Source organism: Crocodylus siamensis, chromosome 4, assembly GCF_052110815.1.
Source record: "Crocodylus siamensis isolate JL-2025a chromosome 4, ASM5211081v1, whole genome shotgun sequence".
Classification (NCBI taxonomy): domain Eukaryota; kingdom Metazoa; phylum Chordata; order Crocodylia; family Crocodylidae; genus Crocodylus; species Crocodylus siamensis.
Window position 1 is genome coordinate 82,152,370 of NC_143398.1, and position 14,295 is coordinate 82,166,664.

A 14,295-nucleotide genomic window follows, 5' to 3' on the forward strand; every position below is an offset into this window, starting at 1 on the left:
ACATTTTAAAATTATTTTAATGAAAACTGTTAGTTGCTATTACTGCCCCCTCTGTGATGGGTACCTCTATGTAGGGAGGTAGGCAGAGACTGCTCCAAGTCACGTATTACCCAATCATCCCTTCTAAAGACTTGGAAGCAGGCAGGGCAATGAGAGCCAAGGCTGAGAAAGTGAAGAGCTGGTGTGCTTGAGCCAGAAGGAGACAGAGCCAAGAGCAGAATTGTAGGCAAGAAAGTGCTGTGTTAACTAATCCCCGCTGGCACAATACTGGGGGGAAGTATCTTGTTCTTAGTAACTTCTCCTGTCTCACTGCCAGGAGCTGCACATTTTCCCTTCATCACAGCAGACTATAACATGTTGCCTTCTTCAGCACAAGCAGCAACAGGCTTTATACTGTACTAACACATAATTCAATCAGATACACATGAAGCACGTAGAGTAAGTTAGAAAGAAATGTATAGTGTGCCATGGCTGATTCTGGGAAAAAGGAACAAGGGAAACTATTATACCCTAAGATGAGATGCTGGCAGAGAAAGAAATTACTTTTGGCATAGTATCAAGAACAACTAAGCAGAATCATAGAAAATTAGGATTGAAAGGGACCTCTAGTCCAACACCTGCTCAAAGCAGGACCATCCCAAACTAGATCATTCCAACAGGGGCTTTTTTGAACAGGGCCTTAAAAAAAAAACACAAGGATGGAGGCTCTACCACCTCTGTAGGTGCTTCACCACACTCCTAGTAAGAAAGTTTTTCCTAATATCCAACCTAAGCTTCCCTTGCTCCTTGTTCTGCCTAAGATCCTTTCCTTGCTAAGAATTGTCTGCTTCCTATTTCCCTCATTGCACACCATGTTCCTTCAAGCTTCTGATGTCTTCTTTGTCCACTCCAACTCAGAGGCAGCATCTACACAGGATGCTTACTGTACAGTAGCACGTTAGTACTGTGCAGTATCATCGTGGGGCATGAACTGAGACGCAAAGCTACTGCGCAGTAGTAATGGGCTGCTGTAGAGTCAGCATCACCAGGAAGCCATGTGGAGATGCTACTGTGCCAGTTACTGCACAGTCACTTAGTACTTGGGTATGCAAATACTGAATGACTGCACAGTAACAACTGCACAGTTGGCATCTCATGTAGACATGGCCAGAATTGGACAAATTAGGTGATGTTCTCAGGGCCTCCCCCATAGAGAGAAAATACAAGATGTCAGAACATACGTTCCTCCTCTGTGCCTGGAAATGGTCCATTCAGGACCCGTTCAGACATCTCCCACAAATATCAGCAACACCTCGGACATGGACAGGGCTCTGACTCTGAAAGGAATTGGTGATTTTATATCTGGTCTAATTGTTTGGTCTGAGGGCTTACTAGATCTAAAGTATATTTTAAAGTTGAGATAAGTAAAATTGTTTTAGATTTAAAACAAGTTAAAAATCAATCCAAAGGCCTAAACATACTCCCGTTCTACCTTAAAAAATTAATGTGTTATGTTTCTAAGGAGCCTTCATTTTAACCTTAATCTTAAGTCATAAGTAGCAGTGAGGAAAGAATTTACCTCTTTATTTTTTTTAGGGATTCTTTTAATTATTTTTTTTAGGGATTTGAGTAGGGGAATAAGACTGCACTGAAGTATCTTAGATGTGAAATAGGATTTGGCCCAAAAGTTTATATTTAAATACTTTTATGTTTCACCCCTCAAAAATGCACAAGTTAGATATCTTGCATTTTTAAGCTTGTCTAATTCTATTCCAACTATGCAGTTGGTTCAATAGAAGATATCACCCTAAAAAAGCCTTGCTTCTTGCAAGTTAAACAGGGCATTATACTCATGTCAAGCTAATTTCCATCTCTTTCTATCTGAACATGGCCAAATATGCTATGTGAAAACACTCACTGGTTTAGGTTGAATGGAGCCTGACATAGTAAAGCAACTATTTTAATTTCATAAGGCTGACTCAGGAAAGCTAAGCTAACAATATGAAATATTTTTATCCTGTATCTATTAATACATTTGGAGCAGCTTAATTTGTTGAGGGCCTGTGGTTAGTGAATCCTGACATTAGTGAATGACAGTGAAAAAATTTGTACATGTGACCATCTCCATTTGCAGGGGATATGTTCTTGTATCCCCTGTGAATGGTGAAATCCATGAATAAGGCACTGCATTCATGAATGCAGTGCCCCGGCAGCTAGCGGGGGAGGCACGGCTCTGGCGACAATGGCAGGAGTGCGGCAGAGGTGACGGGAACCTGGCAGCAGCAAGCGCGGAGCTCCAGAGGAGCTCCTGTAAATGTATAAAGTGTATTTAAAATGCGAGTTTGGGATTTGCAAATATCTGAAACTGCAAATGCCAAAACCACAAATAGTGAGGGTTTCCTGTATTCTCTCATTTCTCCAACCCACTGCAAAGCACAGCTGGAGTCTGACGATCAGATCATTCTATTTTGGTGTAATACATTGTATGCAGTTTACCACTGGATATTAATCTGATCCATCTGAGTTGCACAATTAAGACTCTTTTGTTCTTAAATGTTCATTAAAAAATTAACTATTTGTGTTAAATGGAGATATGCATTAATTTAGTTCAGTCGTAGTACTTACGGACACTGCTATCATTGTTATTCTTAAGGGAACTGGCAGCAACAGGAGGTAATGAAAATGGCTTTGTTTCAGTGACCTTGGAATCTAAATAGAAAATGAGTGTGTCAGTATAATACAACTGTAAACAAAATATAGCTTCCTTTATAAAAAAGGCTAAAGGTGGCTACTTTGCTCTGATTATGCAGAAAGTAGAAAGCGAAGCTGGAGCAAAAGACATGTATACTGCAATAAGTAGGCTTGTTTATATCACCTAATATGGAACAGCACCAAAGAAATAAACCCTACCAACTCACTCCTACTCTGTATATGTGTAAGCATGACAATTAGTTATAGTAGATGGCAGTCAGAAGCCCTCAGAAACCCAAGGTGTACAGCCCAGTATCATTCTCTTTAGGCAGAGAGCCTGAGACTGGTGCTTGGGTGTATCCTTGAAGCCACTTGAAGTTGCTCTAAGCATGAATGCCTCATGCCTCCTGAGGCTGGGGGTGCATGGCGACCTCTCACAGACACTGCCAGCAGTGTCGGCAGCACACCCGCGTGCATCCCCTACACATTGTGAGTGGCTCTAAGGTCATTTGCCTTATCTAATTGTTAGGCTTGGCTGTCTGCAGAGTGAAAGTGAATGGGCAATGGTCATTTCTTTGGCAGTAGCCCTAGATAGCCAGATAGGTTTGATTGACAATCCCAGTGTGTTCATATATGGAACTATTCCAGAATCTCTCTTGTTATGGATGTTCCAGAATAACTTCATGTTTAGACAAACCCTTAAATCCTTAGATTATGGCAATAACTTACTTCAAGTTTTATTAATGTAACTGTGCATCTGCATATGCTGCCCTAGGCCTTATTTCAAGATCAAGAATGAGTTCTTCAGTGATGAAGAATCATAGATTCATATATGTTAGGGTTGGAAGGGACCTCAATAGATCATCGAGCCTGACCCCCTGCATAGGCAGGAAAGAGGGCTGGGGTGAGATGACCCCAGCCAGATGCCCATCCAACCTCCTCTTGAAGACCTTCAGGGTAGGGGAGGGCACCACCTCCCTTGGGAGCCCGTTCCAGACTTTGGCCCCTCTAACTGTTTCAGAGTTTATAGTTTCATAGTTTCTAGGGTGGGAAGGGACCTGAGTAGATCATCTAGTCCGACCCCCTGCCATGGCAGGAAAGAATACTGGGGTCAAACGACCCCAGCAAGATGTTCATCTAACCTCCTCTTAAACACCCCCAGGGTAGGAGCCTGCACCACTTCTCTTGGAAGCTGGTTCCAGAACCTAGCTGCCCTGACCGTGAAGTAGCGCCTCCTGATGTCTAACCTAAACCTACCCTCTGCCAGCTTGTGACCGTTATTCCTGGTCACTCCTGGTGGTGCTCGGGGGAACAGGGACTCCCCCAATGCCTGCTGATCCCCTCTGACTAGTTTATAACAGGCCACTAGATTCCCCCCTCAGCCTTCTCTTGTGGAGACTGAACAGGTTCAGGTCCCGTAGCCTCTCCTCATAGGGGCTGCCCTGTTGTCCCCGATCATACGAGTGGCCCTCCTCTGGACCCTCTCCATGCTGTCGACATCCCTCTTGAAGTGTGGCGCCCAGAACTCGATGCAATACTCCAGCTGCGGCCTGACCAGTGCCGCATAGAGGGGGAGGATCACCTCTTTGGACCTGCTCGAGATGCATCTGTGGATGCATGCCAAGGTGCGGTTGGCCTTCCTAACTGCCTCCCCACACTGCCAGCCCATGTTCATCTTGGAGTCAATGATGACCCCAAGATCCCTTTCCGCTTCCATGCTGACAAGAGGGGAGTTCCCTAACCTGTAGGTATGGTGCCGGTTGTTCCTCCCGAGGTGCATCACTTTGCACTTGTCTGTGTTGAAACCCATCCTATTCTCATCTGCCCACCCTTGTAACCTGTCTAGGTCTGATTGTAGCCTGTTGCATCCTTCCAGTGTGCCCACGTCCCCCCACATATTAGTGTCATCAGCAAATCTGAACAGGGTGCTTTTTACCCCCTCGTCCAAATCACTGATGAAGATGTTGAACAGTGCGGGCCCAAGGACCGAGCCCTGCAGAACCCCACTGCCCATGTCTTTCCAGGTTGAGAAGGACCCATCCACTACCACCCTCTGGGTGCGGCCCTCCAGCCAGTTGGCGACCCATTTGACTGTGCGGGTGTCTACACCACAGCCCCTCAGTTTCTTAATGAGAACAGGGTGAGAGACAGTGTCAAAAGCCTTCCGGAAGTCCAGGAAGATTATATCCACTGCTACCCCTGTGTCTAACGATCTGGTGATCTGGTTGTAAAAAGCCACCAGGTTGGTCTGACAGGATCTGCCACTAATGAACCCATGTTGGTTGCCCCTAAGCATGCAGTCCCCTGCTGGCCCCTCCTGGATGTGTGCCAGCATAATTTTCTCGAACAGCTTGCCTAGGATCAAGGTAAGACTAACCGGCCTATAGTTTCCTGGGTCCTCCTTCCTGCCTTTTTTGAAAATGGTGACCACGTTGGCCCTCTTCCAGTCCTCCGGTACCTCACCAGAGCACCATGAGTGCTCGTAAAGTTGTGCCAGGGGACTTGCAATGACCTCAGCCAGTTCCTTTAGAACTCTAGGGTGGAGATCATCCGGGCCGGCTGACTTGAATACGTCCAACCCCTCCAGAAGCTCCCTAACTAAATCTTCGCTAACCCGTGGCCCAGGTGTGCCTCCCCCGGGGCCCGAGGGGGGCCCAGCAGGGAGGTGGCTGTTCTGGTCCCTACTTAGGAAGACGGAGGCAAAGAAATCATTAAACATGTTAGCTTTGCTGTCTGGTGTGACGACCAAGTTTCCCATGGCGTCCTGCAAGGGCTTCACATTACCCAGGATCTTCTTTTTACACCCTACGTATTTAAAAAAGGACTTCTTATTGTCCTTAATCTGGGAAGCTAGCCCCAGTTCCATCTCTGCCTCGGCCTTCCTAACTACCCGCCTACATCCCCGAGCAACTGCAGAATAGTCATCCCTGGTGATGACCCCTTTTTTCCATTGGGTGTAAGAGCCATCATGAGATCCAAAAAAATTAAGCAGCTAGGCATCCATTAATTTGAAGAATGACAATGAGGATACATGTATGAAACCATAGTAATTTAAGACAAGCTTCTTAAATTTTCAGTACCATATATTCATGATTTTGCCCACCCCCTCTTCAGGGAGAGTAGTAAAAATTAAGAGATGATTTTAATAAGGTACAAAATTATACTTTATTCTGGTCCGGTAGGATCATTTGGACTTACTTTCTACCTTATATTCAATTCTGAGTTTTCTGAATAGTCGTAAGTCATTTTCATAAAGATCAATTAATTCTTCAAGTTAAGCACAAGATAAATACAGCTGTTATAGCATTGTAAAGACAAAACCCGGGATATTGTCTTTGTTGAAGTGATCACAATCTTAAGAGAGTACACTTAAATAATTTAAATTGTATTACTATAGTAGCAGCACTATTCATTATAGTTTTTTGGGTACTATAATTAATTCCTTAGTATTCATAGCAGATGTAAAAGTCTTAGAGTTGGTAGTCACTGATATTATGATATCTGAAGATAACAAATGGGATCCTCTAATATTTTAGTAAAAGACAATATGCCCATTTAGAGCAGCTGGAAATGTGGCCCAACTAAAATGGGATTCATTTTACTATCTTACCATTAAGTGGTGTTTCTGTTGTTGAAGGCAGAACACAGTCATCATAATCTGATATTTCTGAAAATGTCTTAAAGGCTTCAATGATGTTGTTAAAATGCCTAAAGAATTCCTCAGGAATGAACTTGCCTTCTTTATAGAGGTGGTCGCTTTCTTTTTTAAAATTCTAGAGGAAAATATAGAGTTCTGTATTAAAAGGTCCAAGTACTTATTTCAAGCATTGTGGTTTACTATATAGACAATAGGTTTTTTATAAAAAGAATATTAACAGGTAACAAGAATGCAGTTAAAATTTTTGGTTGTGGAGTTCCATATTAACTGCAGAAATCTCAAACTTAGCACTGAAAACTTAAACTCAAGAGTTGCTTTTAAAAGCTAATGTTTTCAATCCAGCCTTTGCATATGTGTCACAAAAATGTACATTTACGTCTCCCACCATAACAGATAATGCAAGATTATGTTTTAATTCCTTGTTAGAAACTGTCTGAAGCACTTGAAATTTTGCAAGGTATGTTTGATCCTTTTAATGTGAACATGATACTCAACTATAATAAGGAGCTATAATTATGACAATACTGGACAATGAAATACAATCAGTTGGACTTTTAAAGGGCTTTTAAAAAGGGAGTATCCAAAAGTTAAGGCAGGAAAAGTCAAGCTAAGTGGGATCTGAGCATCTCAATTTACTTCTCTTTAGATGAGGTTTCTTTCTAGCTCATCTTAGGTAGCTCATGTTGCAGTAACATTAGACTGCAACATGGGGCCAATATAGGTTGAAAGCAGTAATTCAGAATCCCAGGATGCATTGCTCCAAGTCCCTCCTTCCCCCACAAGGTGGACAATCTATCCTCTGGAGTGCTACTGCTGTAATGTGGCAGCCAGAGAAAGCTGGCACCTGAGGGAGTCCTATAGCAGGTAGAATTCTTCCCCTCCTCACTCAGAGGCACATCCCCTACCATGTTCTTTCTTCCCCCTCCACTTTCATTTTGAGCTCACCTCCCACCTCCTTTTCAGGGCATTTCCCCAGCTCCTGGCTCCCCACTCACATTACTGCACATGCTGTCCCAGAGGCAAAAGAAGTTCCTGTTCCACTCCAGGTGCTGTGCAGGGGCTGGGCTCAGCCCTAAGAGGAGCAGCAGTGGTGGGAAAGAAGGTTTCCCCTCCCTGCCCCTGCTACTTCCAAAGCTGTTAGGAAACATGCAGGGGCTGGATTCAGCTTGGGAGAGCAGCAGCAGTGAATAGGCTCTCCCTCCCTGCCTGCTTCCCCTGGGTGTCCCCCCTCTGCCTGGGAAAAGGCAAGGAGGGGGAGCCCACTCACCATCTGCTGCTGCTGCTCTCTGGGCTGAGCCGAGCCCCACATGCAGCACTGGAACAAGACAGGAGCAGCCTTCATCCCTGAGATGGAGCCAGCAGCACAGGTGAGTGAAGAACTTTGAGAGCAGTGGGGTGGCAGGTAAATAGGGAGGTGAGTGAGTGAGGACCTGCAATAAACCTAACCTGAGCAGGAAGGGGCCACACAGGCTCCACTGAGTGGGGGTGGCATAGACCTGATCCTGGAACCTGCATTGCTTATACAGTGGAAGCTATACTGTTGCTAGACAGCTGGCCAGGTGGGTGGCTACAGTGCAGAATTGGCAGCTCCCAGCCATGCCCCAGCTCGCCAGCAACAGGTCAGAGCTCTGCACATTAATGGGCATAAACTCATAACATGCAGCTGCTCACAGCACATGCTAATTTTCATACTGCCTAACATTTCTTAGAGTTAGCATGTGCAAACTGTAGTATGTAACTACACCCTAAGATCTACCAGTCTGCCTCTCTGGGGTGCGTCTGCAAATCAGAGCAGGGCCCTTAATTGAGGAAACCCAGTTACTGCAATGTCTATTGAAAAAATATGTTCAGTAAAAACATTGGACTCTTGACTGATAATACTGAATATGTTAGTTTTTCCTTTCTTTTTTTATTTATTTTTATTTTTACAACAACTTTGTCTGTTATGACGGCAGTTGCTTATCACACCAGTTCAAATTCAGCCTAGGCTAGTTTTTATTCCAAATAAGGATAGGGAAGTTAAGAACACAGGTAAAACAAATCAACCTTGTAGGTATCTAACTATGACTTAGGTGAAATTTCAGTATGTAAATCACAAAAGTGATTTTGTTCAACATTAATCAAAGCCATACGGTTACTTAAACTCATTAGGTATTTTCATTTTGGCCTGAAAAGATACCAGGGTGTCTTGTCTTAGGCTAGTGATCTATATCAGCCACTTAAGCACATAACTCTCATCTAACATCTGAATTAATCCAGATCACTATAATATTTTAAGTTCCAAATTCCTATGGTGACCAGAGTATACCTAATGATTCTTTGATGGTGACAGTGTACATGTAATTTATACAAAATGTTGCTGAAAGAGGATGAAATGGAGCTCATTTTTTTGCCCAGTAGCCTAGTAGTTAGAACATTTGCCCAGAAAACGGGAGGCCTGGGTTATAGGTCCTCCTTATTCTGAGAGGACTCAAACTCAACTCTCTCACTTTCTAGTCAAGTGCTCTAACCAAAAAGCCATTGGCTAACATAAATGGGGACCCCTTCATCCTCTCCTATTGAAGATGGCCCACTAGAAAGGTGGGAGTATAAGATTTCTAGGACCAGAGGAAAAGCAAACAAGAGGAAGCCTAATGCTGTTGGGGAAAGTGGCCTCCTAGGAGCCCCTGGGTTTTAGTCCAGCTGTCAGAATAATGTCTGCTTTTAGCAAAAGTCTGCAAAATATATAAACTATTCAGTTTGTAGCTAGCTGGATTTGAGACCCAGAACTCCCCCCTTCCAGGTAGTGTCTTTGTTACTGGGCTACAGATTAAGGTTTCTTTTTACTTCCTCTTCCGTTTACAAATTGAAGCCTTAGGTTCCATGAGCAGAACATGCTTGGCTTCCTAGTGGTCATCCCCACTTCAACAGAAAAAGTAGGGGAAAAATCCTAACTCAGGGTAGCTGTATTAGTGTTCAGGGTACCCTCCTGGAAAATATAAGATGTGGGTTTGAGTCCCCCAAACCATGAAACTCCTACTCCTTGAGTGAGACCCATTTGCTATGGTAAAAAAGGCAAGCACTACAACCAGAAGCTATGCTCAAAAGTAGTTGTGAGGTGGCTGTGTTTTATACTGAAGTCAAAGCTGCTGGTAGTTAGGTGTCCTAGTTCAAGTAGATGCCTCCACTCTTGTGCTTGAGAGCTAAAAAAGCTGGATGCATCTCAGGTGCTGTCTTGAGACACATGCCTATACCTTTAGGAGGAGGAGTTCAAACACCCCTCTGTGCATAGTGATTCCTATTTGTAGCTAGCTGTAAATGCCTCCCTAGGTGCTTAACACTTGGGAGGGCCCCAGCTCTCCTATGAACAGCACAGGGATCCTAAGCACTCAACCCTGATCTAGTTCACTCTCCTGGGGCATGGCATTTAGGCACTATGGGCACATCCAGACATCTGTGAATGTTTGTTTCCCCAGGGACAAGTAGCAGCAGTGCACCTTGCATCACAACTACTTGTCCTGGAAGAACATTCATACCATACGCACTTTGGTGTGCAGCAAGTTACCCTGGATGGAGTAGGGGAGGTTGGTACCAGCACTGTGCTGGCCCCAGCAGCCTTTCGTAGCTGCTTGGGGGCCTCCCAGGGCTGCAGCTGTGGCAATCCTGCAGGGCAGAGCCTGGCTGGCAGCCAGAGTGTGGTTCCGGGTGGCTGGGCACTGCTTCTGAGCAGTGCATGCTGCCCAAGTGTGTGCTGCTCTGGGGTTCCCCCCCCCCCCAGTTTTTGTTTTTTTTTTAACCCCTAGATATCCAGGGGTCAAAAAAACCCACAGAAAAAGGAAAAAAAAATGGAGCAGCAGATACTTGGGCAATGTGCCCTTGCAGCACAAAGAACACCAGCCTGTGTGGTATGTGCGGCTCCAAATGTGTTTACGGTGCCATATACCTCACAACCACAATTATCTGGATGTACCCTATGATTCCAAGAATGTGTTTCTAATCGTTGGGTCCTTGGTTTATTTTCTTTTTTCCTTGCTGCACCTAGAGATGTAGGCTTATTCTTTTGCCAGGAAAAAAAGAGTAGTTCCTTCAAATTAGACATGCTATTTCCTTTTTGTTAATCCATTGTTCTTAACAGAACTTCTTTAAATCACAACATTTTAAACCCCAAAAAACCAAAAAAAAAAAGACTTGTATTGGCAACCTGGAAATATGAACATTTTAGATAGATGAATTGAAGACTGATAAAAGTGACAAACAAAATTAAGATTGAAATGAAAACAAACAAAAGTTTGACCACAGCATGATTATCAGAGCTAACTAATTAGCTTATTAGTAGCAAAGTAGTGGGATAATGCAATCTACTGCAAGTCAGTAGATTTGAGTTTGCCATAGTCTCATGTTGTGACATTGGGCAAATAACTTCACTTCTCTGTCCACAGTTTCACTCTGTGAAATGGGAATGGTTACAGGTGGGGACCTTTGTAAATGATTTAAGACCTACTCAAAGATAGGTATTTCAAAGAGTGAAGTCCTGGCCCTTTTGAAGTCAATAGAAGCTTTGTCACTGTTGCAGATTAAACCTAATATTAATACAAACCATTTTCTCAAAGTACCTAGGGCTATATAATGAATGTGATTAGTTACGGTAACATTGGATTTTAAAATTATTAACAAGCTAATTGTTTTTATTTGTTTCATATGGAACAGAGCTAGACTCACACCCTTACTGTGAAAATCCTGGAGTCCTTCCAGCAGCTATTGGCATCAGGAGAGCAGTCAGTTGAAGCTGAGATGATGTTCACTAAACTAAATAGTCTGTCCTTGTGTGAAGGTCCATAAACCCATCATGAAGGTTTCTGATGTTCATTGATTGTGATATACAAGTAAGGTCAATATAGTCTTTTTTACCATACCATCTTTTAAACTTATATTGAGATACTCAGCAAAATTATTCATTCAGTTAGATGTATAGTGAGAATCAATGCTTATATACTACTTGGTGTAGAATTAATACTAAGCAAAGACCAGAATAAATTATTTTGAGGTTGAGAGTTGCATTTCTGGACTATTCTACTGAGAAACTATTGAGTATATCTGACTGTTTGACTATCCTGTACGGTCATCCCTTTGAAGTCATGTAAGTGGTTTTTTGGGTTTTTTTCTATTGTTTTATCTCTAGGTTGGCCATAGAGGTTCATTTAGTACAACATGATGATGTTAGCTAAACAGGAATAAAAAATTAACTAGCACAAACATTTGAACAAAGTATATAGGATCTAATAGTCATTTTTTCTTAAAACACAACTGTGAACTTTGGTTCACAAATAATCCAAACACAATATCCAGCACAAAAGGGAAAATTCTGTATTAGAAGTTTACCTTATTTTTATCTGATGCTAGACATTCCATAAGATCATTAATTATCCTTGTGAGATTATTGATGATTGAGTGGTTGCTTAAAGCTTCAGATATTTGTGAAAATTTGTGGAGCAAATTATTCAGACTCTTTGAAAATTCAGGCACCATCAAATGCAACCAACAATGATTAGGCTGTCAAGGAGGATAAAAAAAAAAGAGGTAGATTAAACACCACACTTGCACAAAAAACAGTTAAGTAACAGGGTGCAAGATAAAATAGATAAAATTGTTTCTTCCAATCTGTATTATCTTACATTTGTCTAAATTGAAATGTAGTTGCTGTTGTAGTTCTGATTCTCTCTTCAGTCCTTTTGTAGAACTTTATGTTCCTCTCTAATATTGGCTGACTTAGTTATATTATCAGCAATGTCTGCAGTTCAAACTTATTCCTTCTTGTGAGTTGCTAATAAAAGTAGGCACCAGTTCGACTATTTGAACTCTGGCATGCTTCACTGTTAATCTCTTTCCATACTAGATTTGGCCATTTACCTAGTTTTTTTTAATGACAACTTCCTCACAATTGTTTTCCAGACTTTCTTAAAAATCTCCCTAATCTTCATTTTACCACTATCAGTGTTTTATACTAATCTGGCATCCTTAATCCAGAAGGCTCTTTCTTTAAGGTAAAAATTATGTTCTAGAAAGTAAATTTGTAAAACTGATATTTTAGGATTTCATTAGTGTTGTATCCATTCATGAACAAATTCGATCCATTTATCAGAAAGGAATTTCTTCCTTTCCCATATTCTCACTAAATGCCAGCCCTGCAAACTCACTCTAGATTTGAAAACTGATCTGAAACTTTTCCTTCTTATGTATCCTTACTAATAAAATCTTTTGGTGGACAGTTTATGAACTCTGTTACATCAGTACAATGATAACGTTTTTAATTTATGCCCTCAATGACACCCATGCAACCACAATGAAGTCACTGAGTTTGTATAGCTATAGCTGATTGATTCCCAGATCATTTTATTCACATATACAAAGTAATAAAATCTAGCACACTTCTACTTAGAAATTTTGGATCTGATTAACAAAGTAAAAAGCAGTGAAAATCTAAATCCCTATAAATCAGTCTATCTGAATATACATACATAGTATACCTATCCAGGGGGAAGGGGGAGACTTTACACACCAATTTAACTTGTATATAGAAGTTTCTTCATAACATTAATAGATTTTTAAAGTGTATAACAGTGTATATAACAGTTTATAATAACAGCATGGTAGAAAAGATTAAAAAGAAAGTGAAGAGCAATATAGATTCCTATATACAGGTATATAGAACTTAAAATATTGGAATTGGTTCAGTATCCCAAATCTTGATAAATGCCATGGGATCTTTAATGTTTACAACTGACCAAACTTTGGTTTGGCATCCCTTGTGAAAGATGTGTTTTTAGTAGCAGTGTTGGTCTTCCCTGGAACTGGTGGGGGGGGCACTGTGCCCCTCCAACCCTCCCAACATGGCTCAGAAATTACCTTTTTCTATCAGTCTTCTCATCACTGTGTGGCAACATTGCTACGGTGCCTTCCTTTTGAGATGTACTAGCATGGAGCAGTATGGGCAGTTACTGTGCTGTGTGCATGGTGCATGATTAGCTCTCACCACCATGCCATCGTAGCATCATGCTATACCTGGGGAGCACAACACTATGGTGACATAGCTATAGACACGTGGTGCTATGTCACTGTAGCATGCTGTATGGTGATGTAGCACATTGCTACGATGCAGTAGAGTGATGTATAGATGCACCTGAAGTGTGTAAGATTAATGCTCTGAGTTTTGCTTCAGTTGGGCTTCACTTTGTTGTCCTTTCTGTTCAATGGGCAAGGTCTTTTAAGAACACCTGAGGTGTTTGGATCTACAGAGATGTTACCATGCTGATGTCAGTCAACTCTTAAGTTTTACAGGGTCATGAACACATGACGACTCTCCAACTGTCCCAAGAAAAAAAAAATGCAGCTACATGACAAAATTCCTTGAACTATAGTAGATCTGCACTGATCTAGGAAATTTTACCCTGGTTCTAATCCAGGGTAATTCTTTACTGGGCCAAGGTAGTTTCTGCCTAGGACAGCAATTACCTCTAGCTTTTGCCTCAAAGTTCCCAGTTTCAAGGCAAGTCCAATCACACAGCTATGTCCAAAACCTTTCTTGCTTTCCCAGTACCTAGCAATGAAAGGGAGATGAATGAGGTGGCAAAAATGTGGATGTGATGAGGGTTAGCAGGAAGAAACAGCTAAAGAACTTAGGGAATTTACTACGGTTCCATTGGTACAAACATTCTAACTTTTGAACAGGTTTATATCTACTGGTACTTATTACCTGACTGTCCTAATACTCCCAGCTCACCTTTTTTCTCTCTGCACTTAGCTAAGAGACTGCAGCCTTTTTTCCTCACTAAGTCAGACCTTGTTGTAATCATCCATGCCTTTTAGCCTCCATGTTAGACTGCTGCAGAGCACTCTATTTGAATCTACTCTTAAAGCTACTCAGAAGCTTCATCTAGTGCATAATGCATCAACCCTTCTGCTTAATGGCGTGAGTCAGTCTCATCATGTTA

General features: G+C 42.1%; 1 protein-coding gene across 3 annotated transcripts in view; it reads right to left on the reverse strand.

Annotated features, from left to right (window-relative positions):
* Nucleotides 1-14,295, reverse strand: part of KITLG (KIT ligand) — a 105,392-nt gene that overhangs the window by 22,482 nt on the left and 68,615 nt on the right. For all 3 annotated transcript variants that reach the window (XM_090042655.1, XM_090042654.1, XM_090042653.1), the window contains 3 exons: nt 11,687-11,857; nt 6,281-6,443; nt 2,605-2,688 (listed from right to left, as the gene is read on the reverse strand). In XM_090042655.1, coding sequence (XP_089898781.1) covers nt 2,605-2,688; nt 6,281-6,443; nt 11,687-11,857 — 418 coding nt within the window. The remainder of the gene's footprint in view (nt 1-2,604; nt 2,689-6,280; nt 6,444-11,686; nt 11,858-14,295) is intronic.